This window comes from Centropristis striata, chromosome 6 (assembly GCF_030273125.1).
Source record: "Centropristis striata isolate RG_2023a ecotype Rhode Island chromosome 6, C.striata_1.0, whole genome shotgun sequence".
Classification (NCBI taxonomy): domain Eukaryota; kingdom Metazoa; phylum Chordata; class Actinopteri; order Perciformes; family Serranidae; genus Centropristis; species Centropristis striata.
In genome coordinates, this window is record NC_081522.1 from 11,056,219 (window position 1) to 11,079,657 (window position 23,439).

The 23,439-nt window shown below is 37.7% G+C and overlaps 4 protein-coding genes across 5 annotated transcripts; 3 read left to right on the plus strand and 1 right to left on the minus strand.

Moving 5' to 3' along the window:
- The first annotated feature begins 1,109 nt into the window (after nt 1-1,109).
- On the plus strand, nt 1,110-3,103 carry tmem258 (transmembrane protein 258). The gene is made up of 4 exons (XM_059334260.1): nt 1,110-1,183; nt 1,518-1,627; nt 2,735-2,863; nt 2,950-3,103. The coding sequence occupies exons 1-3, from the start codon at nt 1,181-1,183 to the stop codon at nt 2,859-2,861; spliced, it is 240 nt and encodes a 79-aa protein (XP_059190243.1). The 5' UTR covers nt 1,110-1,180; the 3' UTR covers nt 2,862-2,863; nt 2,950-3,103.
- Nucleotides 3,104-3,430: 327 nt separating this feature from the next.
- On the minus strand, nt 3,431-6,803 carry tmem138 (transmembrane protein 138). Its single transcript, XM_059334259.1, has 5 exons — nt 6,588-6,803; nt 5,405-5,946; nt 4,373-4,544; nt 4,159-4,234; nt 3,431-4,075 (listed from the first exon to the last, which is right to left on the minus strand). The coding sequence occupies exons 2-5, from the start codon at nt 5,530-5,532 to the stop codon at nt 3,963-3,965; spliced, it is 489 nt and encodes a 162-aa protein (XP_059190242.1). The 5' UTR covers nt 5,533-5,946; nt 6,588-6,803; the 3' UTR covers nt 3,431-3,962.
- A 309-nt stretch (nt 6,804-7,112) lies between these two features.
- Nucleotides 7,113-16,866, plus strand: cracr2b (calcium release activated channel regulator 2B). 2 transcript variants are annotated; one of them, XM_059334270.1, is made up of 18 exons: nt 7,113-7,215; nt 9,283-9,536; nt 9,635-9,746; nt 9,872-10,019; nt 10,255-10,401; nt 10,517-10,607; nt 10,698-10,793; nt 10,875-11,062; nt 11,727-11,798; nt 11,943-11,997; nt 13,274-13,353; nt 13,452-13,572; nt 14,626-14,752; nt 14,850-14,931; nt 15,093-15,207; nt 15,364-15,471; nt 15,587-15,663; nt 16,654-16,866. In XM_059334270.1, the coding sequence occupies exons 2-18, from the start codon at nt 9,285-9,287 to the stop codon at nt 16,736-16,738; spliced, it is 1,956 nt and encodes a 651-aa protein (XP_059190253.1). In that variant the 5' UTR covers nt 7,113-7,215; nt 9,283-9,284; the 3' UTR covers nt 16,739-16,866. The 2 variants fall into 2 exon arrangements, with proteins under 2 accessions (XP_059190253.1, XP_059190254.1); XM_059334271.1 differs by having other exon boundaries at nt 15,590-15,663.
- A 210-nt stretch (nt 16,867-17,076) lies between these two features.
- Nucleotides 17,077-23,147, plus strand: cd151 (CD151 molecule). Its single transcript, XM_059335662.1, has 8 exons — nt 17,077-17,187; nt 18,150-18,234; nt 19,245-19,436; nt 20,471-20,545; nt 21,250-21,354; nt 21,824-21,979; nt 22,062-22,148; nt 22,270-23,147. The coding sequence occupies exons 2-8, from the start codon at nt 18,151-18,153 to the stop codon at nt 22,327-22,329; spliced, it is 759 nt and encodes a 252-aa protein (XP_059191645.1). The 5' UTR covers nt 17,077-17,187; nt 18,150; the 3' UTR covers nt 22,330-23,147.
- The last annotated feature ends 292 nt before the right edge of the window (nt 23,148-23,439 follow it).

Below are 23,439 nucleotides of genomic sequence, written 5' to 3' on the forward strand. Positions count from 1 at the left end.
GCTTCATGTTGTAAAAACGAGTTGCTCATTCTGTCCTTTAGATGGCAGCAGAACATTTTAACAGTTGTTGATAATAGCCAGAAACTTTCTGCCCTGGTACTATTCTTTCAGGTAGAGGAGTGTAGTTACACTGTTATTGTAAATCATATGGTGTGTGCCAATACACATACTTCCATACTGTGTAGTTTGCCAGAAAATATTTAAATGTCCCAATACATAGTATGTCGAATGCAGTATGCCAGAAATACCCACTGAAAAGTTCAAGGCACAGTGTTATGACATATGCATGCAACCGTACGTACCATGTACACATTATTTCACACTGCATTTTAAACCTGCCAGAAAATGTATCCCCTCTCTGTCGTGCACAGAAGTTGCCCTGCCATTAAGTAGTATACCTAATATCCTTGATGAATATGGAGAAGTGTGTTCTTTCCTAGCAAGAGTTATACATGTTTCAGACTTTTAACCTGACACAAATCATATCCTGCAGCCTATAGAGACTAAGCACCACCCGTCATACTTTGAAGTCAACGCCCACCAGAGGGGAAAACTATGAATGTACAGCAATGGGCTAAAACTGCTAACAAAATACCTGTTTTTAGATAATAAAAAAATACATATTTGATTTAAGCATAATATATGATTATTTAGCACTTTGCGCCTACCAGAAAGGACAAGTGAGCAAGCAAATGATAGCTATATGTTACGGCACATAATACGGCATAGCTTTCTGTATTACCCATATTCTACTATAACATAAGTTACATAGTGTCAAATGCCTTAGCTTACAAAGTGTAACAGTGTTAACATTACTGAGTTTCAGGATCTCACAGCTTTCCCCATTGTAACTGCTGTCTCATATCTGTATCCACTTCTTGCCTCTTAAAAAGCCATTTTTTTCGGTTCGTCAGACTTAAAACTTAATAATGGGTTCTTTACCCTGTTAGTAGTGTTTTTCATCATCATTTAATACAAAGTCAATGAAGAGAGATAGATTGTTTTTCCTTCCGGCGCTTTGTCTCTATGGGAGGAGAAGCCTGACAGTCAAGACTGAGGACAGTCAAAACTGAGGATAGCAAAACGTCATCAAACGTCACGAAAAAAACCAGGAAGTGGTAGTCAGTACGTGGACTTATCATCTTGCACCATAGAAACAGGAGCTCCGCTTCACAGAAAAATGGTATAATTACTCTGCTTTATCTTGTTTATATGAAGTCAGCTGTAATATACAGTAATATGCGGATTTTCTGCACACGTTAACCAGCAACACATTGCGTTGTTCGTTTGCGGTTACGCTTTATGCCGCTATAGTTGTGCAGACTAGTAGAGCAACGTTAGCTTCTCATGACTAATCCATTGATTTAGCCGCACTGTTAAAATTAAATAAATACGCTTTTTAAAACTAATTGAACACTACATATGTGGTACATTATGGTAGAAAGGTGTACTAGAAGTTGGCGGGTGTGGAGCTGATTGTCTAACCTGTACCTAAACTGTCTTTTCTGTGGCTGCAGGAACTCGAGGCTATGACCAGATACACCAGCCCGGTGAACCCGGCTGTGTTCCCCCACCTCACTGTGGTCCTGCTGGCCATCGGCATGTTCTTCACCGCCTGGTTCTTCGTGTATCCTTTCGCTGTTATATAACAATGTATGTGGTTTACATGGCAAATTGGGTCATATCAGACACCTAGGCTACTGCAGAATAGCAAACTACAGTAAAACTGGTACAAGATTAAATTCTTTAATTTAATCATATCAGTGCCTTTACATGTTGTTGCCAGTGTTGGAAATTAGTTCCAGCAACCAGTCAAATGCTGGTAAAATATGCATGTGACTGCCAGATTGACCTCTCTCATCAGCTCCAAAAAAAACAGTGATAACCTTTTGAGTAGTTTGTAGATTTTGGAATCCACATGAAACAGTACCAGGTGGAGTTAATTTCCAACCCTGGTTTTAGCCCATCTTACTTCAAATAAAATTAACTTTGTTGCCAGTGGTAATGGCACGAGTTCTCATAAAGCATAATAATCAAAACACACAGATGTTTGTTTCCTAAAATCTTCCAGGAACCCAGCGGCCCTCCATCCATCTATTATCGTTAACCGCTGAATTTAAAGAATAAATCAAGTTTATTACAATCTGTAATCCAGCCAATGATTTGAATTAGTAACTCAAAAAAATTGAAAATGTTATGTTAGGCAAAAAACACAGCAGTCAGATACTCACACATATTTTAAACAAACTCCCAATTTAGCCATACTCAGTAGGAAATGTAGATGGTCCGATGTGTCTGTTGTTAATATTCAGACATTGCACTTTACAGACTTTTTCAGAGGTAGGAGCACACAGTTCTTATGTACAATCAGGGATAATTTCATGTTTAAATAAAGTGGTAGCTAATTTGACTAAGACTGAAGAAATATTAACCACATTCAGTTCAGACAGACATTGTTGTCTCAACATTACAAATTCCAATTTTTTACACATAGATTGAAACTTACCTTTTACATCATAATGCAATATATGCGGATGGGTATGAATTACACATTTTGAAGGCAGAATCATTGGTCAAACTGTAAACCAAAGAAAATGTGTGATCTAATATTGGAACAAATAAAAGATGAAATTTCAGTCTTTAATGTTTTCAGGTGGGAGTAGATTTGGCAAAGAGCTCAGATGTTGGCAGTTAAATTTTACTTTTTATGAGCTGGCCCTTAACTTCTCATCAGCTACGAGGTGACATCAACGAAATACACCAGGGACGTCTACAAAGAGCTGCTCATCTCCCTCGTGGCTTCACTTTTCATGGGCTTCGGTGTGCTGTTCTTACTACTCTGGGTTGGCATCTATGTTTGAAGGTAAATTTAAAATCTTAGGTTTTTTTAAATCACTGAAACACTTGTATAGTGGTTAACTGAGGTTTCTCTCCCTCTTTTTTATGCAGTTTCGGGTGACTGATTTAAAAGAATGAGACATTCCAGTGAGACGGAAGAACATCACACACAACACAGACGGGATGTAACGGGACTGCACTGACAACATTTTGGGATCATATGGACTCTGGTTTTCTTGTCACAAGTAAAGGGGGATTTGTACAAGTTCTTGTGTCTTTCTTTGGTCAGACTGATATCTGCAACACTGCAATAATCCATGGGTCATATAATCTCAGGGATTTTAACCGTTATATAAACTGTTGATAAACAATTCTATTGGGATGAGACCTGAAGTTCACTGGAGCTTGACCTGTTGGGTTCTTGAGATAAGAAGGTTATTTTGACACACTGAATACTATTTATGGTGCATTTCACTAGTGCGGACTAAAACCTCAATCCCTGATTAATCTTTGTGTTAAAAATAGAGCCGTCTGTCTCACCTTGTCTACAGGATAATACTGACTACTCCAGTGATGAAGGATTACACCGGGATTAGAGAAGGATTATTTAATAAAAACAGCAGGAACACGATTCAAAGATCCCCACTCAAAGACAGCTGATTCACATGAAAATTGGCTTATTAATATGACATTAACCATGTAAACAGCATATAATAACCTCACATAAGGCAAAGTAAACCAACAGGTTTCCTCCTTTGAGGGGGAATAACAGAACCTTTCCAACAAAACTATAACAACATGTTCTACAAATGGTACATTGGTACGGATAAAAACAAACATGCTATCTGCAACAGTTTCTCCCTAAACTTTTAACACTTTGCAGTCTGTCTGCAACTCAAATTGATTTACAAAGGCCACATAGTTTACCAGACACATCTGATTTATACAATACTACTATGGTTTGCTCACCTGCCACTGTAAACCATGTAAGCAACTGCCTGCTTGGCTACAAAAAGCCAGTAAACACAAATTGGTAAATGAACAGCTGATGATGATGCCATGTGTTATAAGGTCAGAGGGGCCATTCTAAGCAGATCCTGTCCTCTCTCAAAACGGTTTCTTCTTCACTGACGATATCTGGCGAAGGCGTCCCGCAGCCACAGGGAGTCCTCATACAGCCTCGGATCTGCCATATACTCTGCTGTTCGTTTGTATAAGTAGTAATACAACACTGCCGCTGTCAACAGGTAGAAATAGTTTCTTAATGACAACAGAAAATAGATTAGGTGCAATTTAAAAATGGATTAACCCAACAATTACCTGTTCTCTGGAAAACAAAAAGAGACTGAAGGCCATCTGTCCAAACAAAACGGTTTGAGTCAAACCATCGAAGGTTCTGGAAAAAGCACAATACTTCTATAAGATGATATTGATTACATCAATATTTCACTCAGATGTTAAAATGTGACGGTTCTGATTTAGTGTTTGCACAGAGCTGATATGCAGCTGTCCGTGTTGGTGTGACAAAGCTTACCAGCACCCAGCTGTGGAAGCAGATGCTGAGCGTCAGATAAAGAGCAGAAAACATCAGCAGAGCCCTGAACCTCTCCAGCAGCAGGGAAACCAGGCCGACCTGGAACACGTAGGTGTTGAACATCATCAGCAGAATGATGATCACATTGAACAAGATGGCAATGTCCTGGATGCTGAAAACACAATTTTTTTTTTTTAATAGAATTGATTTCTTATGGTGTTAAGCGGTGAGTGAACAAAATAAAATACATGTGACCATGTCTGAGAGGATATTGTGCAAATCTGGTACATTATCAGTTTAACAAAGAAAGGTAATAAAGTAAATATAACTGAATATACACCCTGTCTGGGTACTGACAATTCACAGATCAAAAAATGTTGTTATGATAATGATCCAAGTAATTGGATACAAATAGTTGGTCAAAAAGTTAATATATTAAATAGCAACATATTTAACACCAAAGCAGCTGAAGCAAATAAAAGTGCAGCAAGCAGTGTGTCTAATTCAGGGACTATCAATAATTTTTTCTTCAGAGATCTGTTTCTTTCATAAATCATTTATATTAAATGTGCACTATGAATCAAACTATACTATCCATCTGTTTGTTTATTGATCTTTAGAATGGCCTTTTTTGCAAATGAACCATTCAAAATAATTTTCATTTGCAACCTCAAAGATGATAAACTATGAAAAAAAAGATTCTATAAGTCAAGTAAATCTGTCTGTGAGCATCTCAATAATGTAAATCTCTGGCAACTACTCCAAATTCCTGGTTGGCTGCTATTATCTTTGATTAGGGGATTTGTTTATGTATATCATAACTGATCTCCCAAATGAGAGCTAAATAATAATATGGTATATAAAATATGTTATACATGACAATAGCATCAAGTATGTGTATGTTTGAAGATGTAATCAGACAGTTTGTCACTTTTACTTCACTTTCTTGAACAAACTTATTCTAAACGAAATCAGCTGGAATACATTTTGACATGATGATAAATTGTTTCAACATGCAGGTCAGTGACTTACATGAAAAGAACTAGTTGGATGACAGGCGCTGTCCTCAGAAGTTCACTGAAGGAGTTGACGAAGAGGTCATAGGCCAACAGTGTCAGTTGGATCAGCAGCACCAGCGAGTAGTTTCCAACCTGCAACATCTTCAGGGACCTGATCCTGCAAACTATCAAGCCGTCTTTTCACTTTCTTGCTTCTGGCTGTTTTTCTTTATGCTTGGAAAACGCAGGTAATTGATGGTGACACAAGTCTATTTGGTCTATATTCACCTCCTACATACTGGAGTTCAACACACTGCAGAAATCTGGAAGCACTAATTTCATAACTTGTCCATTCACATAGTCATAAACTGGTGGTTTTCCTTAATTATTCCAAAGTTTAAGGTTTTCTTCTCTCCAGTTTGTCCCTTTGTCCATAAACATCCTGTCTGTTGTCCTCAGGGGAAAGTATCTTGGTGATGACTGTAGTCTGCCCAAGATTTCAGATTAGATGTTTGAGATCTTCATGCTGCACGTTGACAGTTTGTGTGTGAAAAATATCCTCGTCTGCTGCGTTTCCTGTGGGGGAAAACAGACAACGCACTCTGACCATTTTCTTCTCCAAAGCGTAATCACAAAAGTAACTTACATATTAGCCCTGTAGCCATCTCGGCTGCGGATGACGGTTGATGGCGTTATTTATCGTCTGTTGCAGACAGCCAAATTAGGGATAAACCTAGCCATATAAGGTCAATACACTGTGGTTGTTACACAGGCAAGCATGGAAAACTGGGATTACAGATTCATTTCACCTCCGCGAACACCGTTATCCCTTGTTTTGTTGTTTCTTTTCATGCATCTAATCTACGCACGACGATAGCCAGACGCTATCCAGTCCAGGCTGCAGATTATCCTGGGGACGGATAATAGAGTTACCAATTACTGTTTCACAATCTCATTTCCACATTAAACCACCTGGATGGTAGTGCCACTGCTCGGATTTTAACTTCGAGGAACTCTCTCCAGTCACGTTTGCTACGTTAACCATCACAACATTGAATCTGCTCGCTGTTATAAATCGGCTTCACAAACACCACATTACACCTAACCAAAAACGGATAAAGAATCAAGATAAATCATCCGAATCAAAATAAGAAACGCTAAACTAATTTATATTCCCACGTTTATCAGCAAACAATGTAGGCAATGTAGGTACCCACCTGGACCGTCCACTGCTGCTTTCTGGATGCATTTCCGTAAATTCCATGGTAACGCTCTTCCTTACCGTAATATCAGATTAATCGGTTCTAGTAATATTCCTTAAAAATAATTTTACAGGTAACGGGACATTTTGTTGTTGTATTATTGTTTTCAGCTACTGTTTTATTTTTCCTAAGGTTATCAAACGGAGTTACGGTGCAGAAGCGAAAACAATTTATCAACATTTAGGGGGGAAGTGTGTGCCTTCAATGCGCGAGCTACATCAAACATTACGGTAAGCGGGTTTCTTTCCCTAGGATGGCAAACACATGACCCGCCCTCCCCTGCCTCTGATTGGCTCAACTGGATATTCGTTCACTAGTCTTAACCAATCATACTCTTTATGTCTAAACCTAACCAACCAAACAACGACTACTAGCCAATCAGAGGCAGAGGTGGGCGGGTCGTGACATCGTTAGCCCAGTGCTCTGCCAGCGGCTCTGCGTCATTTTAAGGGAATGGGGTGGGGGGGCATACTTCCATCACACTGACGGAGCTCACTGCCACCCAGCGGTTAACATCAGTATGAGACTAAAGTATTGTGAGCTGATCAAAGGGTAGTGGACACCTGCGTCCAGCACACCGTCGGTGAGTAGTCAAAGTTGCTCCAACTTCGTTTAATGTATTAAAAATACAGTAATTCAAACTATTTATAGATATTAATACAGCGGTTATGTTTATTCTTCATGCCATGGTGAACGAACTGACTAACGGTTGTGTGGGGTCCTGTTCTTCTTTAATAATAAATGTACATTACTTCATTATCTTGGTTTGGGTTACCTCAGCTAGCTTACAAGTCGCATGTAAAGCCATTTATTTCACTGAAGCTGAGTTTCAGTTAAACTTCTTTGGTACAGCAGCAAACGCTTATATGCATTATTACAGACAAATTGCTTGTTTAACTTGCTGTTTTGCCTCCAAAGCTGTCACAGTGCTTTCAAGCAACATATGTTCTGGGTTAATAGTTAGTCGGTCTTGTGTTGACACACAGTGTAGAAGCTTTTTAAGTTTGACTGGCAGTTTTGTGGCTGTAAACTTCACTTTCCCTGAATGTAAGAGAGACTCCACCTTGCTTCACAGACTGAATTTACTAAATAATGTGTTTGAGGTGTGCAAGTTTATTTGACCTTTGGTGTGGTTGTTGGCAAATTGACATACAAAATCCTTAACATGTAATGTTTACATAGTCTCTTATCTGGGATTCCAGCATATCTCTTATGTTATAGGGAAGTTTTGATCGTCATAGATCATCAGCTGGATACTTAACTATCTATTATCAGTGCATACTTCATAGATATTGGTTTTATGATCATAGATTGCATGACTGGAAAGATATGAATGTGAGGTAATACTTAATTTAACAATGACACAGATTTTAATTCAGTGTGCCCTTGCCTAAATACCCCCAGAAATAAATTTTTTAATTTTATTTTTTAGTGTTATTCAATTAAAACAATTGTATTTAGTTGTATTTATATTGGTGACAAAAATAAATAGGGCAACACTGATTATGTATAATGCTTGTATCTGCCATGAATCACTGTATTATATGAACATTTATGGAGATACTGTGGCACATTTAGCTCATAGTTCTTAAGAGTAAAAATTTGTTTGCAATTGTGGTATTGTGTAATGCAAACAAACTGCAAATGTTTAATTTGCATCTCTTCTTCCCGGGCTATCCACCCTCCCCTTCGAGTACACAGAGACTCTTCTCACATGACACCATCCTGTTTTTTAACTTCTACACATCCTGGTGTACAGTCACGGGCACTCCTAGCAGTGGCAGCATCATGTTTATTTAACATTCCTCCTCTCAGTAAACAGTGAGGGCAAATGTTTGTGCTGCGTGAAATTAAAAACGTTTAGATATTTTAAATTTTGTTTACCTTGCCTCGGAATGTTGTGTAGCAATGTAAAATAACATGCTGTCATGTTGGATACATCAAACTCTCCTTATTGAGTTAATGTGGACATGTTTGACACCTGATCACAGTATCTGTAGATAATGTGTACAGTCACAGCTTAGCTTGTTCAGCGTTTCATGTTTGACAAGGGAGGGCCTGTAAGACCAGCTTCTTACAATATCTTACAGCACTAAGAAGATCTGAACTGTCTGTTAATTAATTCTGGTACATCAAGAAAGTCTCTGATCATGTCTCAGAAATGTTACTGTTACTGAAAGATGTCTCATCAGGTCTGTTATTAATGTTGATTTCATTTTTGTTATTATTAATTATTTACTAATTGAACCACTACTAGAGTTGCAACAATTAGTGGACAAAAAAATAATTGCCATTATTTTCATAGTTAAAGTACTTTGTCATGCAGAAATGTATGCAAATACGGAGTTTTTGTGCTATTTTGTCTCTAATATTAGAAATAATAATGGGAAAAATGAATGGATAGTGTCCTCAATGATTCAAATAAATGTTGGTTGCAGCCCTAATCACAATCTCTAAAACTCCTCAGTGACTTCTTTAAATATAAGGTATAAAATAAATTTATTATTTTAATATTTCAAATGTATTCACTTTACAATGATATTAATATGAGTGACAAATAAAAGCAGGAAATCCTCTCATGACAAACTGAGAGGTCAACAAGTATATAAACACATTGACTCCCCACCCATACTTGTCGGCCTCTGTGCAGTAATGTCTAAGTGGCTGAATGATGGCGAAGTGCTGGTGGGCCAGGGCAGTGGTGAGGCAGTACCAGTGAGTCCGAGACCGCAGGCCCTACCAGCTGGGAGCCCCTGGCCAGGCCGAGGTACACGTAGTCCTCTGACTTCACCCAGAGCCAGAGAGCCAGGAAGCCCACTGGCAGAGACCATGGGCAAAGCCAAGGAGCTGTTTGTGTTGTGTGACAAAGAGGGGAAGGGGTTCATCACAAAGCGGGACATGCAGGTGAGCTGCCGATGTAGTAGAATAACAAAATTCAGACTCATCTGATGAGTAGAGTCTCAGTTTGTAGAGTCTTGAACCTTTCCTCTTATTCTGTTCAGAGGCTTCAAATGGAGGTGCCGCTGTCCCCTGAACAGCTGGAGACGGTGTTTGAGAGTCTGGACCGAGAGAGAAACGGATTCCTCACTCCTGTTGAGTTCAACACAGGACTTGGTGAGTTTAGCATTTGGATTGATTTGAATCCACTTTGACATCTATAGGGAAAGCCTCAGTTCATTTACAAATGTCTGTCATCCACTTTAAATCAAATCCTCTGTGTGTCTCTCTCCGTGGTGGAGGTGAGTTAGTGGGGCTGGATTCAACGACTGAGCTCAGTCAAGACGAAGGACAAGAAGATGAGGACCAGGTGGACTTGTTACAGGATCCTCCTGCAGGGAGATTTGTTAACATAATGTTGGAGCTGGGAGCTGACAAACTCTTCAAAGAGTAAGATCACTGTTGCACATTCATTGTCATCAAGACTGCATACAAAGATTTCCCCAAAATGCAATACATTTTCAATATGCAGCCTCCAAAGTTATCATAAAGTTTAATCAGAACCATAGACAATCAATATAAAATTGATGAATAGAACTACAGGTAAATAGAAATGTGTGTATTTTTTAACTGTCCCTTCAAGATTAGATGTTTTCAGCCACTTCAACAGTTGTGTGTATGTCAGTCAGCAGGAGCTCTCTTCTCTGTGGTGTGAACTCCAGAGAGACAGACCTGACCTGCTGAGCGTCCTGGAAGGCGTCCTGATCCATGCAGTGTCCCATTTACAGGACTCCATCAGAGAGAGAGATAGTCTGGAACAAGCTCTACGCAGGTCCCATCTTCCTCCCTCTGTCCTCTGCATTTAAACCACTTACTAAGCCATACTCAGCTGTGAGTATTCAGATTGTGTACTAAAATTATCCAACTGTAATTTTGTTTTGTTTTAGGCGAGAGAATGAACATGATCATGTTGTTCGGTCCATATATGAAGAGATGGAGAGCCAAATAAGAGAAGAGCGAGAGAAACGCCTGGCTCAGGTAGATGAGTGGTTTTTAGTCCAGCTTTTGTGCCATTTCACAAAAGTGATCATCCTGATAGCATTTTAATGCATTTATTGTGAAATCAAGGACAGTATTGGACAGAAGCAGAGAGGGCAACAACTTGAGGAGGAGCTGAAGGTACAGGAGCAGGAGTTGGAGAACACGCTGACCAAACAGAAAGAGGTAGATCCAAACAGTACTACGGTTATTTCTGAAAAGTTTTAGTTTGATGAGTGAATTTACAGGACCTGTCTTTGTCCACAGCTGGAGACCAGAATCCGGCAGCTGAACTATGAACAGGCAAACATCAAGGAGCAGAACCAGCAGCTGCAGAGCCTCAACATCCAGTTACAGGAGCAGGTGGAGAGCAGCAGAGAGCAGCTGCAGGCCGCTCTGGGTCAGCTCAGCCTGCTGCAGATCAGTGCTACACAGGAACAAGTGGCTAGACAGAGGTGAGTGGCTAACAGCACAACAATATTATGAATATACTGTATCCTTGTGGTATAGCTGAAAAAATATTTTAAGCCATACCACATGGACACAGGGTATTCACACCTTGGGATGCCTGTGAGCTAGTTCAGGCGGTAGACTGAACAAACATAAGAAAACACACAGAAGTCATCTGATCTCTCAAACTTGTTTCAGGCTTCAGGGATTTTCCATCAAGAGCAGAAAAAAAGTTACCATAACCCATGTGATAATAAATGTAATTCATGCAGACATTTCCATGTCAAATAAGTTTAAAAATACCCAAATTTGGAGAAAATAAGATTATTGTAAATAAACATTTGGACTTTCTGTCCTGGATTATGCTGTCATACACATTTGGCGTGTGTGTGTATTTATGGCAGCAGGACAGTGTTTGTGGGGTCGACTCAAAATAAACTACAGTGTCCTTGTTCATCAAAAAGGAAACGGCATGTCACCCAGAGCAACAGTGTGACTCACTGATGTGTTTTAAATAGCCTATCGCACAAATTAATATGTTAAATCAGGGTTTGGTTACATATGCAGGATTTAAAAGGATCAGTAATTGTTAGTTTAGTTTTTTTTTTTTCTTGGATTTGTATGGGAGAGTATGGAACAATCTAACAATTTTTGTTTGCTTCCCCGTAGAAATGTGATGAAGGTGTCAAGGAACATGCAGAAAGAGAAAGATAGTCTCTTAAGACAACTGGAGCTGTTGAGGTTAGTCTAAACAGCTGCTGTTTCTGACAAGATTTGCAAGGGAAAGCTGTACCTGTAAAGCAATGAATGTAACTTTTTATCTTCACTATTCTAAACGTCAGCCACGGTAAGTTGGTTCTAACTGATTGTCTTTCTTTGTGTCAGGGATATGAACAAAAGGCTGCGAGATGAGAAAGATGCCCAACACACTCAGAAGAGGGTTAGTCACGAACGCTCTATCCTTCCTCCTTCCTCCCTGCCCTTAACTTATTACCTCAGTGAAGACCTTTGCACTCCGTGGACGCAGCCTATTTATCCAACCTAAGCTAAGTCTTGGAACGGCCTCATGCTTTATTCCATCCTCTGGACAATGATTATTTATATGGGCAGCTGTTATTGTTTGGTTATTGATTGAACATGTGTTCACTGACCCCGTTTGGGATATTTGCCACATCAGCAAAAGTTGTTGTTTTTTCAGCAGAAAGTGAAGGAATTTGCTGAAAAGACATTTATTCTGTCTGTTTCAATCTGAAGGAAATGTGTTTTATATGTTTGTTAATGATACTGTACATTGTGATATTTATGAAGGTGGGTCATTATTTACAAACTCATAAAGCCTTTTATTTGTCACAAATCATAAAGGAGTGCTAATCTCTAAGCAGGTTCCACTTTCTCCCAAGCACATTCTTCAATATATGACTTTTTCCAAAGCCAGTGACAGTAGTATTAGTTTTTTTCACTGATATATTTTTTTGGAAAGTACAATCAGTGTAGAGAAACATACAATTAAAATACCAAGATATATCCCTCCCTGTTTTGGTATTTTCCCCCCTAATTGTAATTATTAATGACAGTAATATCAGTTTACAATGTTGTTTAGTTAAAATAGGTTGGAGAACTTAACATTGCATTCAGTCATCTCATACATGGGTAACAAGCTCAAAAACATCAAATTGAAAGAACCATGCAAAATTAACTCTTAGTAGTTTTTTCTGTTTACATGCACACCTTATGGGTTGCGAATGGCAATTTTGATGTTTGATTACAACATCATGTCATAAGTATGTGTTTTTGTTTGTTTTGTATTTGAACTTCCAAGAATTTGTCTTGATCAAAGTTTCTAATGAAGTGATTCACAAAGAATACAAAATATTCATGCAAGAAACTACTGAACACCTATTGGATATTTCTTGTATTTTTGTCTTGCCATATAATTTATGACCAAACAAGTGCACTGCTGATAAATGATAATGATGTTACACTTCTTCGCTACAGAATAAATGTCATTATTGGACTGAATTCTTGCTTTTTAAATCTTAACTCAAAACTTAATCTGTCTGTTTGAAGCAATTAGTATCTCTACAGAGAATCCAGAGTTATAACTAACTTTACTTGGAAATCTTCCATAGCACACCAATATATTTACACTGTAAAAACATACATTATAAAAATCTTAATGATATTCTTCTGCCTCACTTTCCACAAAAACCTTTTAGACTCCAAATGTCACAAAGCCTTTGCAGAAGAAAGGCTCAATCATAGGTAACTACTTACTGCAAGAAAAGCCATTGAAAAGGTTTGTATGACTAACAGCATCTCACATCACATTTATCATTTTTTTGCTTAAATGGGAAGCTGAAAAAGCAACTAACTGTGTATTCATTGATTCTGAAGACAGCTGAGCTCATCTGATGAGTTGGAGCAGGCCAAAGACACAGAGCTGACAAATGCATCCAAGAGACACCAACCGTCATGTAGAGTCAGGGATGAAAATGTTGAACAGGTGCAAACTCAGGTAGGGAACATATTTAATCTACAAATGCATTAATCCCAATACACATATTAAAACAGTTGTAGCAGCTAAAGATCTTTTAATTTTGAAGATAGCATTGGAGCAGAGATTAAAGGTACAATGTGGAATTTACAGAAAGTACTTAATAATAATGATGACACTGGTGGCCGTTTAGTGAACTGCAGTCAGCAACCTGCTGCTCACGCTTACTACAAAGTGCAGGTGCTATGGATGTATTATAGGATACAGCAACAGTGCTCGGTTTTGTATCCAATGGTTTTTTTCAGTGGCCACTCACAGTTTTTCTGCAAAAAATCCCCCTGCAGCCGAAAAAAACTTTCCCCCCATCAATTACTATTATAAAAGAGACATCTGAAAAACTGTTGACAGGTCACCTTAAACTGCAAACAAGATTTCGACTCTTTCTATTAATGATTTTGATCCATGGCAATAAGAAGTCAGTCCTCCATGATCCTGACTCCTTACATTTTCCTCTAGCCAAGAAAAACATGGGGAAAATCTGTGACATCATCCCAATGTCAAATCTATTGGCTAAACTGGATACCATTGAAGAAAACTCAGTAGCAACATTTTTTTTTGCGTACGCAAGGTCAGTAATATTTACTGGACTTAATAGGCGTCATCTTTGAATGTGGTAGACACAATTGACATGCACAAGACTGAACTTTGTACCGTTACATCATTTATTGTTGTTTTTATTGTTGGTTTGTAACAGTACACAATTGGTTTCATGGGTCATGTTAGCTGGCAAGCTAGCGATTTAACTTGTCAACTCAGATAGTATTTCACAAGCTATAATGTTAGCCAGCTAGTTCTAACTTCGCTACGCTGCATGGATCTGGTGTTGGTTGCGCCCTTATCTGATAAATAATTTGTGAATAGTTAGCTAGATCAAGCCCAATGGGAATACAAAGCGATTCATAGATGTAAAATGTTTTACATAGTACCTTCAGTGTATCTTCTTGACAGCAAAGAAGAATAAGACATGACACTGATTTAAAAATATTAAGCTTGGTTCCTTTACCTGCAATTTAGAGCAATATTGTCAGTCCTCAGCGAGTGTTCAAGGTGGTTTTCCTGGGTAACTCAGGGGTCGGTAAGACCTCCTTCATCCAGCACTACTGCACAGGACGCTTCTACAGTAAAATGAGTGCTACTGTGGGTAAGATTTTCATTAATTGTCACTCTTTCATGACCATTAAAAAATGCTCCTCAGTGTGCATATGAGTAGAGGATAACACCCTGCATCTCTGTTGTAGGTATAGATTTCCAGATGAAGACTTTAACTCTGGGCTCCACCCCCATCACTCTGCAGCTGTGGGACACTGCAGGACAAGAAAGGTCAAACAGATCAAACACATTTTTCACACCAGCTTTTTTGTGGCCTGACATATATTACATTTAACACTTTGAGCTGTGCAATCTTTCTTTTTTTTTTTTACAACTTTTTGTCATGCCAGCTGAGTGTCATTTCTTTTTTCTTTCACCAAATGTTTGTTCAGGTTTCTCAGTATCACTGAGCAGTATTACCGTAAAGCTGACGGTATCCTCGCCATGTATGACATGACTCAGTCTTCATCCTTCACTGCTGTGAGAGGCTGGATGGACTCTGTGAAGGTGAGCAGGTGGAGATATCCTGAATGGAAAAACATGCAAAACAGCATCCCAATTTGACAACATATGCAGATGGTTGAATACAGGAACTCCTACCATCTGAGTGATGCAGCTTAACTTAAAAGTGTGTAATAAAAGTGTGTTTGATGTCTGTCCCAGGAGAAAATGTGTGAGGGTGCGGTACTGATGCTGCTGGCGAACAAGCTGGACCTGGCCGACAGTCACAGCAGAGAAGTGACAACAGATGCGGGGCAGAAACTAGCAGAGGTGAGGCACATTTGAATATTCAAACTACTTTCCAAAGTGATTTACTCACAATGTTTCTGCTAAAGAACCTTTTCTTTTAAATACATACATCCAATGCTTGTTTTTACATATACAGCAGCACCAAGCTTTGTTTTACGAGTGCAGTGCCAAAACTGGATGTAACGTGGAGGAGCTGATGAAAATTCTGGCTGGGTATGGCAACTTATTTCTTTTGTTGTATGTACATGCACATCATCAATATCCTGCAAAATGTTTGCTTCTGCTGAGTTGGTAGACTTTATTTGTCACTGTGGCCAAAATACACTCAACAGTCACCAGTTTATTAGGTATGCAGTCTAATACAGCACTCATTCAAAAATCCTACTTTCATGAATGTTACATTGATTGGAGAGGTGCTGATTCAAATGTATTGTCATTGTGGCGGCTTCTGTAGATTATATGTGTTAACAATTATTTAATTGTCAAATAATTAGCTGATCTTTGATTAATCACTTAATTGTTTCTATTAAATGCTAGAAAATGTGAATGAATTCCCAACACAATTCCCCAGAACGTGAAGTGATGCCTTCAGATTTTATCTGAGAAGCGATTCAAAACATGAAAGATATTCAGTTTACAGTGATATAAAATAGGGTTGTTCGATAAGGACAACCATCCTTATCACCATTATTTTGTTCAATATTGAACTCATTGACTTTGGAAACATTGTTCATTTATTGAAATTAAACAAATAATAAGACGTCAACAGTGGATTATCTTGAACATTGAATTAAATTCAACTGAAAAACAAGTGCATAATGAATGTATATATAGGATCAACTATGAGCTGTAACGTCACTGTGCTTTCAAAGACTACGAAACATATTTTAATTATATATATATATATATATATATATATATATATATAAAAAGAATGTATTAGATCAAAAAGAGGCTGGACTTTTTTATGTCAGTCACCAATCAAATAATCAACTTGTTCTTCAAGCACTATTTAGTCAACATTTATGGATATAAAAGGAATGCATCACTGTAAATCATCTCATATCATTTTTTTTTCATATAATAAGATGAAGCCCAGCAGCAGGATCAGAGGTGTAAACTGCTAATCCAAAACTAAAACTAATCTTTATTCTTAAATGTTGTGTCTGCTGCACAGTAATTTAATCATTTACGTTATTTTAGGATGTTAGTCTCCCAGGATGATCTCCAATGTAAAGATGCACTTCTACTGACCGAGGACGTGGCTAAAAAAGGCTGCTGCACATAAACAGGACGAAAGGCTTTTGAAAAGACTTTAAACCAAAAACTCCTTTCTACACTTTTCTCTGAGAACAAGTTTACTGAACAGTATCTGTAATGTTTGTTTATAGTCCATCCATTAAAATGTATTTTTGACTCCTTTGTTGTCATAGTCTTTTTTTAATTCTTTGAACATCCTACAAGCTGCACAATTGTTTAGAGCTCACATGCGTGAGAAACCAGCTGGGGGCAGACATGTACTCTTTATAGCTCGTGGAGGGGTGAGCTGCCTGTTGTGCCAAAAGAGGCCAGACGCTCAGACGCTTGAGTAGGAGGCTCCAGTGTGTGTCAACTGAGAACCAACACTGTTGCAGTTCACCTTCAAAGACAGCAGCACGTTGACACTGGGGTTGGTGGGATCTGGGAGGACGTTACCCCAATAATCTACATCCTTGAGGGCCCACCAGCTAAAATCAGGTAGGAGTATTTCAGTCTCAGCGGAAATGGAGAGCACTTTTTCCATGACACAATAAGTTAAAAATAACTCTGATTATGACCATAAGAAGTTGTTTTGCTGTTGGACAATCCCATTTACACATGGAGTATTCTGTTTTATGGCTGCAAAACCGATTTACATTTTTCACATGTGAAATATTTTAGTGGTTTAAAGTTATTGTCCCTTTACGATTTTTTAGATTTGCTTTTTTATATATAATTTGTTAATTGATACCTAAAACCACCGTCTTCTCATGATGCTCAGAGTCACAACTTTTCCTAAAATAGAAGCAGAGAAAAGTTCATTTCAGGGTAACGGTAATTCATAAAGCATTAAAAGTCAACAGTATACCACTGGAGTGTGAGAAGATCAGGTTGAGTTACTGGGATGAGGGACGTATATATCTGTCTGCTGAATGACATGTGACACAAGTTCTTAAGTATGTTTTCCCCACAACAGATTTCATTTCATCTTTGAGCTCTTTCCATTGCTCTGTCATAGCAACTTTTTGCACCACATTTAACTTTTGTTGCTTAATACATTGACCTTCAAAACATGGCAGTAAATGACATGTATGCTGTGGTTGTGTTAGAACTCTACATAGTAAATTACCTTTTCACACCAAATGTGGAACTAAAGCAGACTAAAAGAGGAAATTCCTACATTTATACTGTAACTGAATAGTCTCCATCAGATATTGTACTAATAGGCTTAAGCTTGCCATCATACAAGTATAAAGATAGTAAATTGTGTGATAATGATCTTCACGCTATTATAAAAACAGTGTTGGATTGTATGACCTGCACTCTGAGCATCTTGTGTTCATTATAGGTTAGGATTCAGCGGTTCTATCTAATCTTCTCCAGAAGGTTTTTCATGTTGCAACACTCCATGTGTGTATGTGAACCTGCACTGTACTAACATGTAGTTTTATTCGTTTCAGAATGGAAGCGCAAGGTGAAAAACCACTCAGCTGTGGGACAATTTGTCTAAAATATCTACTTTTTCTCTTCAACATTCTGTTTTGGGTAAGTTATCAATAAAGTGTTAAGATGTTATCTGTAATTAAGACCATGTCTGTGTTTGGCAAGCATTGGCTGATAAAACAGCTCTAATTAGTAATATTATTAGTAGTACTACTTACAGTGAAGTAAGTAATAAAGAGTTTCTTGTCTTTAGAGTTTTTATGTCACTGAATAACTTCACAGCTTGCACAATTTTTATTATTTTTCATGGTTAAAAAAACAACTTAAAAAGTGTAATATTTTGCTCCATATAGTTTCAATAAACTACATGTATGCTCTATTTTTTGTCTGCAATGTACTAAAAGTTACAATAGATTCAGAGTAGGGCTGTTGCAGAAACCAGTATTGATGATGACTAAAAAAATTGAATACTGGTACAATATAATACACTTTACATACAGTTATGGTTAGAGACTTCCTGGATTCCACTTGTATTTTGAGTGTAATTCAAATGTCAGAAATAAACATAATGCACCTCAAACAAAGTTAAAGATGAATTTGAAATGTTTTGTAGATATTCCCATAATATTTGTAGTTTTAAGTCATGTAGATATGATAATTGTGCAATAAAATCTGATATTGTGACAACCCTACTTCATTACATTACATTACATTACATGTCATTTAGCAGACGCTTCTGTCCAAAGCGACTTACAATAAGGGTCTACTTCAGAGACAATACTACAATAAATCTGTACATCATACATTTTCATTTTAGGTTTTACTGCCTTAGCTTTAATTATCTTAACTTTAGGGTCAAAGAGTAAATTGAAGTTCTTTTTTTATCCTTTCTACTCTCTCAGATATGAAACCCTGATTTATGTGAATCAGACAATAAAAACAAATTTAGCTGAAAGTCTCTTGAGGCTGACAGTGAAAGAATAAGGCGTTGTCTTGTTTGCATCACTGTCACGTTTTATGAGCAATGTCACAACTGAAAAAATAAATATTGTGGTGCATTCTTGATGAGAGCATCTGGTTTGAGTTGAGCTGATAACAGTGCGTTCCTTCAGCTGGCAGGAGGGGCTGTGCTGGCAGTGGGAGTGTGGACTCTGGTGGAAAAGAGCGACTACATCAGTTTACTGAACTCCAGCTTCTACTCAGCCTCAGCTTATATCCTGATAGCTGCCGGGGCCATTGTGATAGTGACCGGGGTCATCGGATGCTGTGCCACTCTGAAGGAGATGAAGAGTCTTTTGATTGTGGTAAGAATGAACTGTCACACAAAACACTGCCCTGTGACAGAGAAACGTTTATTTCCCTACAACCCCCTTTAAATGATCTGAAATCAGAAACCAAGAGAAACACTACCAGGTTCCTGTTTATGCACACACGACCTGCTCTGAGTGTATTGAAAGTTAATCCCTGGTGACCTTCTGTCTCGTCTGCCTGCCTCAGTGCAGCTCATTATGTCAGCCGGGCATGACTGTCAGATTTAACAGACAAAGTCACGCAGAGTGTGTCTTTAAGAGTTTAGATTTAGAGCGCGGCTCATGCCAGAGGAATGAGGGGCATCGCAGCACCGGGGAGTGTGTGAGAGAGACAGACAGACACAAGTGGGAGGATATAATACAGAAGCAAAACTGCACAAGCTCTATGACGTTGTGTCTATTTCTATATTTACCACAACCTTTGTAATGAGTCACTTCCTTTACCTTAGTTTAATCAGTTATTTTATGATGTGAGGCACAGATACTTTAAATACTAATGTCATATTTGAAATAATATTTAATGACATGTTTTAGTGGTGGAAAGTACTTTTTCAAGTACTGTTCTTAAGTACAGTTTTAAGGATGCTTGAAAATTACATATGTATTTGCATTTTATTCTACATTGTCCTTAAACTCCACTTTATTTTAGAGGGAAATACATTTATTTTATTGCTATAGTCACTGGTTATTCTTCAGATCAGTGATTTATATTTAAAACGTTTGATCTTCTTTATAAAAATAACTATAAAATAGCATTGTTATAGATTAGACTACCCAAAAGTATTGTTCAATTGTTAAGACTTGCTTCACGTTGACATCTTTAAAATGTTGCTTATGTGTATGTCAAAAATCAATCTTAATATTCCAATAATTTATGAGAAATATAACTTTCTAATATGGGATAGTTTGCACAATTAATTGCATTTTGCTGCAGAAAAATTTTGAATGCAGGACTTTTACTTTTTTACTTTTTGTCTTCAGTTTATTCACAGCTGTGTTCTTGTTTATTTCATGTCCCTCCTCTGCAGTATTTGGTCTTGCTGCTCAGTATTTTCCTGCTGGAAATCATTGCTGGTGTGCTGGCTTACATTACCTACCAAGAGGTAAAGTGTTTTAACTTTTGTTTGTATGTGTTGCATATATTTGACCAAAGAATTGTGACAGATTAGTCCAATATAATTTAATTTTAAACTTTGTTGTAAAACAACACTGCAGCAATTACAAACCTGACATTTCATTTTCTCTCTGTATCGACGTTAAGTGTTTTTGTCATTTCACAATCCCTTACAGTGATTTCAAACATCATTCTTTGTTCTCCATCATTTCTATTTAAATCTTTTTACCACCTATGAAATGCCTCAGTTGCTGCACGCTCTGTTGTTAAATCTTCTCTGCATGCCTCTCTGTGCATGTTCTTCATTTGTCCAGTTTTTCCATCTTTCTCACAGCTCTCTTTCTTCCCTCTTTTCTTGCTCCAGTGTTTCCCTTTCTGCTACCAGGTAATCTCCTGCCACCTGTTTCCATTTAATATCAAACTGTTTCTTTAACAGGTTGATGTAAATCGTTTGTTTACACTCAGTAACAATGCTATCTTATTATTTTGAAGAATGCTCATGTAGAGCAGGGAGTGGGGTCAGACAAGCTCATATAGTCTTAATTATGTGAGGACATTGCACAGGTACAGAGGAATGTTAAAAGGGAAGAAATAAACTTGACATGGAGCTATTTTTATTGATGGGAGGAGATTTTCAGATAACAGATTTTCTCCCCCTGAGTGACCACTAAAGTTCTGCTGTCCATCTCACAGCTGGATGAGGATCTCAGACAGAATCTGAAGGTGACCATGCAGCAGAAATACCAGCAGCCGGGGGAGGAGAGCGTCACGCAGGCTGTGGATAAACTTCAGCAGGAGGTGTGGAAGCAATACTGTATGTTTCAAGGGGACATATTATGGAAAAACCGACTGTGTGCACATACATGTATGTATCTGGAGTGCCAACTAACCCATAAACTTTTAAATAAAGCAGCCTAGTCTGTTTTTTTGTTGGTTGCCTACATCAGAAAACCTGTCATCAATTATCATCATTCACCCCAGAGGATGAATCCAGGTATATTTAGACAGACACTATAAGAAAAATAAAGTGTTTTTGAACTTTAAAACATGTAATCATGTTCAAGTAGAAAACCAAAATACAAGTAAGAACCCAAAATGAGCATAATGTGTCTCCATTAACTGCTAGACCGACAAAAAAGTAATAACATTTAAATGACTTCAGTGTTGAGTGTCAGTCTGATCAGATAATGTTAAGTGTGAAATGGCAATCCAGTGTTACTCACCATCTTTTTTTCTGTCTTGTATCCCTCCACTGGCTCCCTCTCAGTTTATGTGTTGTGGCAGTCACAACTCCTCAGACTGGAGCAACTGTGTGTGGATCCAGGCACCAGAAAATGAGCGGCTTGTTCCTGATAGTTGCTGTAAAAGTCCCAGTGACATGTGCGGCCGCAGGGACCACCCTTCCAACATCTACAAGGTGGAGGTAGGTAAAGTTGTCTAGTTGGCTGTAGATAAATGTTAAATTATAATGCAATCTTAATTCATTTTCTCTCTTGTGTTCCCAGGGGGGCTGCATTATAAAGTTAGAGGAGTTCATCCTGAACCAGTTGTATATTCTCGGTGCAGTGGGCATTGGGATTGCATTTCTACAGGTAAAGCACTGAGTGAAATACTTTTAATGCTGTGCAACATGCCAGGAGCTGAACTGTGAACAGTGTTTCTCATGTGCAGCATGGAACTAACAAGTTCCTCGTTTTTGTTTTTGTTTTTCAGCTTGTGGGGATGATGTTCACTTGCTGCCTATATCAGAATTTGAAAGAAGATCCGTACTGATTTTTGACTTTGTTTAATATTGCAAAATGAACGAATTGTAAAATGTTTGGGGAGATGTTTTTAATGCACCATTTATTCACACAGTTCTGAATGCTGTTACCAATTCAAAATGATATAATGGTTTTCAAAATACACACAAGTGATGCTGCTGTGCAGCAATGTCCTTTTTCTGCAAAGTACCACTGGATGCTTTAAATATAATCTTTTATGGTAACATTATTTAAAAAAAACACATTATAAAGAGCAGAGAAATATGAGCATGCTGTGGCTACATTTACAATCACTTTTGGTTTCGTTGTTATCTATTTTTTTATGTATCTTGTGTACCAAAATTGTAATTAAATGTTAATTATAAACTATAAAATGTGTTTCCTGCAGAAAATGTGTGTGAATGCTGAAAAGCTAAAAAACTGACGCTAAGCTGCAGTGCTGGCCTAAATGTGTAAGAAGGTGTCAGGGAAAAGTGGGAATCTATTAGTAATAATGTCATTGAAAAGTTGAATAATGCCAATAATTTAGTAGGCTATGTGTAATATGTGTGTACAGTATGTATAGTCAATGTACTATGTGTGTGCAGTATTTATAGTATGTGCATTATATGTGTATAGTATTTGTAGTTTGTGTGCACAGGAGTTCTTTACACAGATAATGTTATTGATAATGATAGCCCTATTAGATTCGATTGTCTTCAGTCAGAGAGTTCATAAGCCCACTTGTTGTTTTAACCACAACCTCCAGCTTGCTCTGGCATACAGGATTGAAATCGAACATTTAATAGTTTTCCACATAATCCTGTTTTATCATACAATTATTTAATAATTTTGGGTTTCTATACTAGATGCCTATCTGATAATGCTGTAGTTAAATTCATGAATAATATCGATTGTTTTTTGGCCGAAAATGCAAAGATATGCCATAGTACTTGGATAATGATAATAGTATAGTTTGGCCAAAATTAAAAAAGAAAAAAAAACATCATAGTATATAGTATGTCGAAAAGTTTTGTTCACACATACTATACATTCAGTACATACACTCTACACAACAAAAAATAATAGGATAACAATAGATATATGACATATTTTTTTAATTTTGAAATGCAAATACATT

Bases quoted from the DNA above. Each gene is read 5' to 3' on its own strand.
- tmem138 (XM_059334259.1), bottom strand. From the start codon at position 5,532: ATGTTGCAGGTTGGAAACTACTCGCTGGTGCTGCTGATCCAACTGACA. The intron at 4,545-5,404 runs GTAAGTCACTGA...TTGTGTTTTCAG, and splicing joins ATCCAACTAGTTCTTTTCAT to CATCCAGGACATTGCCATCT. The intron at 4,235-4,372 runs GTAAGCTTTGTC...TGCTTTTTCCAG, and splicing joins GCTTCCACAGCTGGGTGCTG to AACCTTCGATGGTTTGACTC.
- tmem258 (XM_059334260.1), top strand. The intron at 1,628-2,734 runs GTATCCTTTCGC...ACTTCTCATCAG, and splicing joins TTCACCGCCTGGTTCTTCGT to CTACGAGGTGACATCAACGA.
- cracr2b (XM_059334270.1), top strand. From the start codon at position 9,285: ATGTCTAAGTGGCTGAATGATGGCGAAGTGCTGGTGGGCCAGGGCAGT. The intron at 10,794-10,874 runs GTAGATCCAAAC...CTTTGTCCACAG, and splicing joins CGCTGACCAAACAGAAAGAG to CTGGAGACCAGAATCCGGCA. The intron at 15,664-16,653 runs GTATGGCAACTT...ACGTTATTTTAG, and splicing joins CTGATGAAAATTCTGGCTGG to GATGTTAGTCTCCCAGGATG.
- cd151 (XM_059335662.1), top strand. From the start codon at position 18,151: ATGGAAGCGCAAGGTGAAAAACCACTCAGCTGTGGGACAATTTGTCTA. The intron at 19,437-20,470 runs GTAAGAATGAAC...CCTCCTCTGCAG, and splicing joins TGAAGAGTCTTTTGATTGTG to TATTTGGTCTTGCTGCTCAG. The intron at 20,546-21,249 runs GTAAAGTGTTTT...TCCATCTCACAG, and splicing joins CTTACATTACCTACCAAGAG to CTGGATGAGGATCTCAGACA.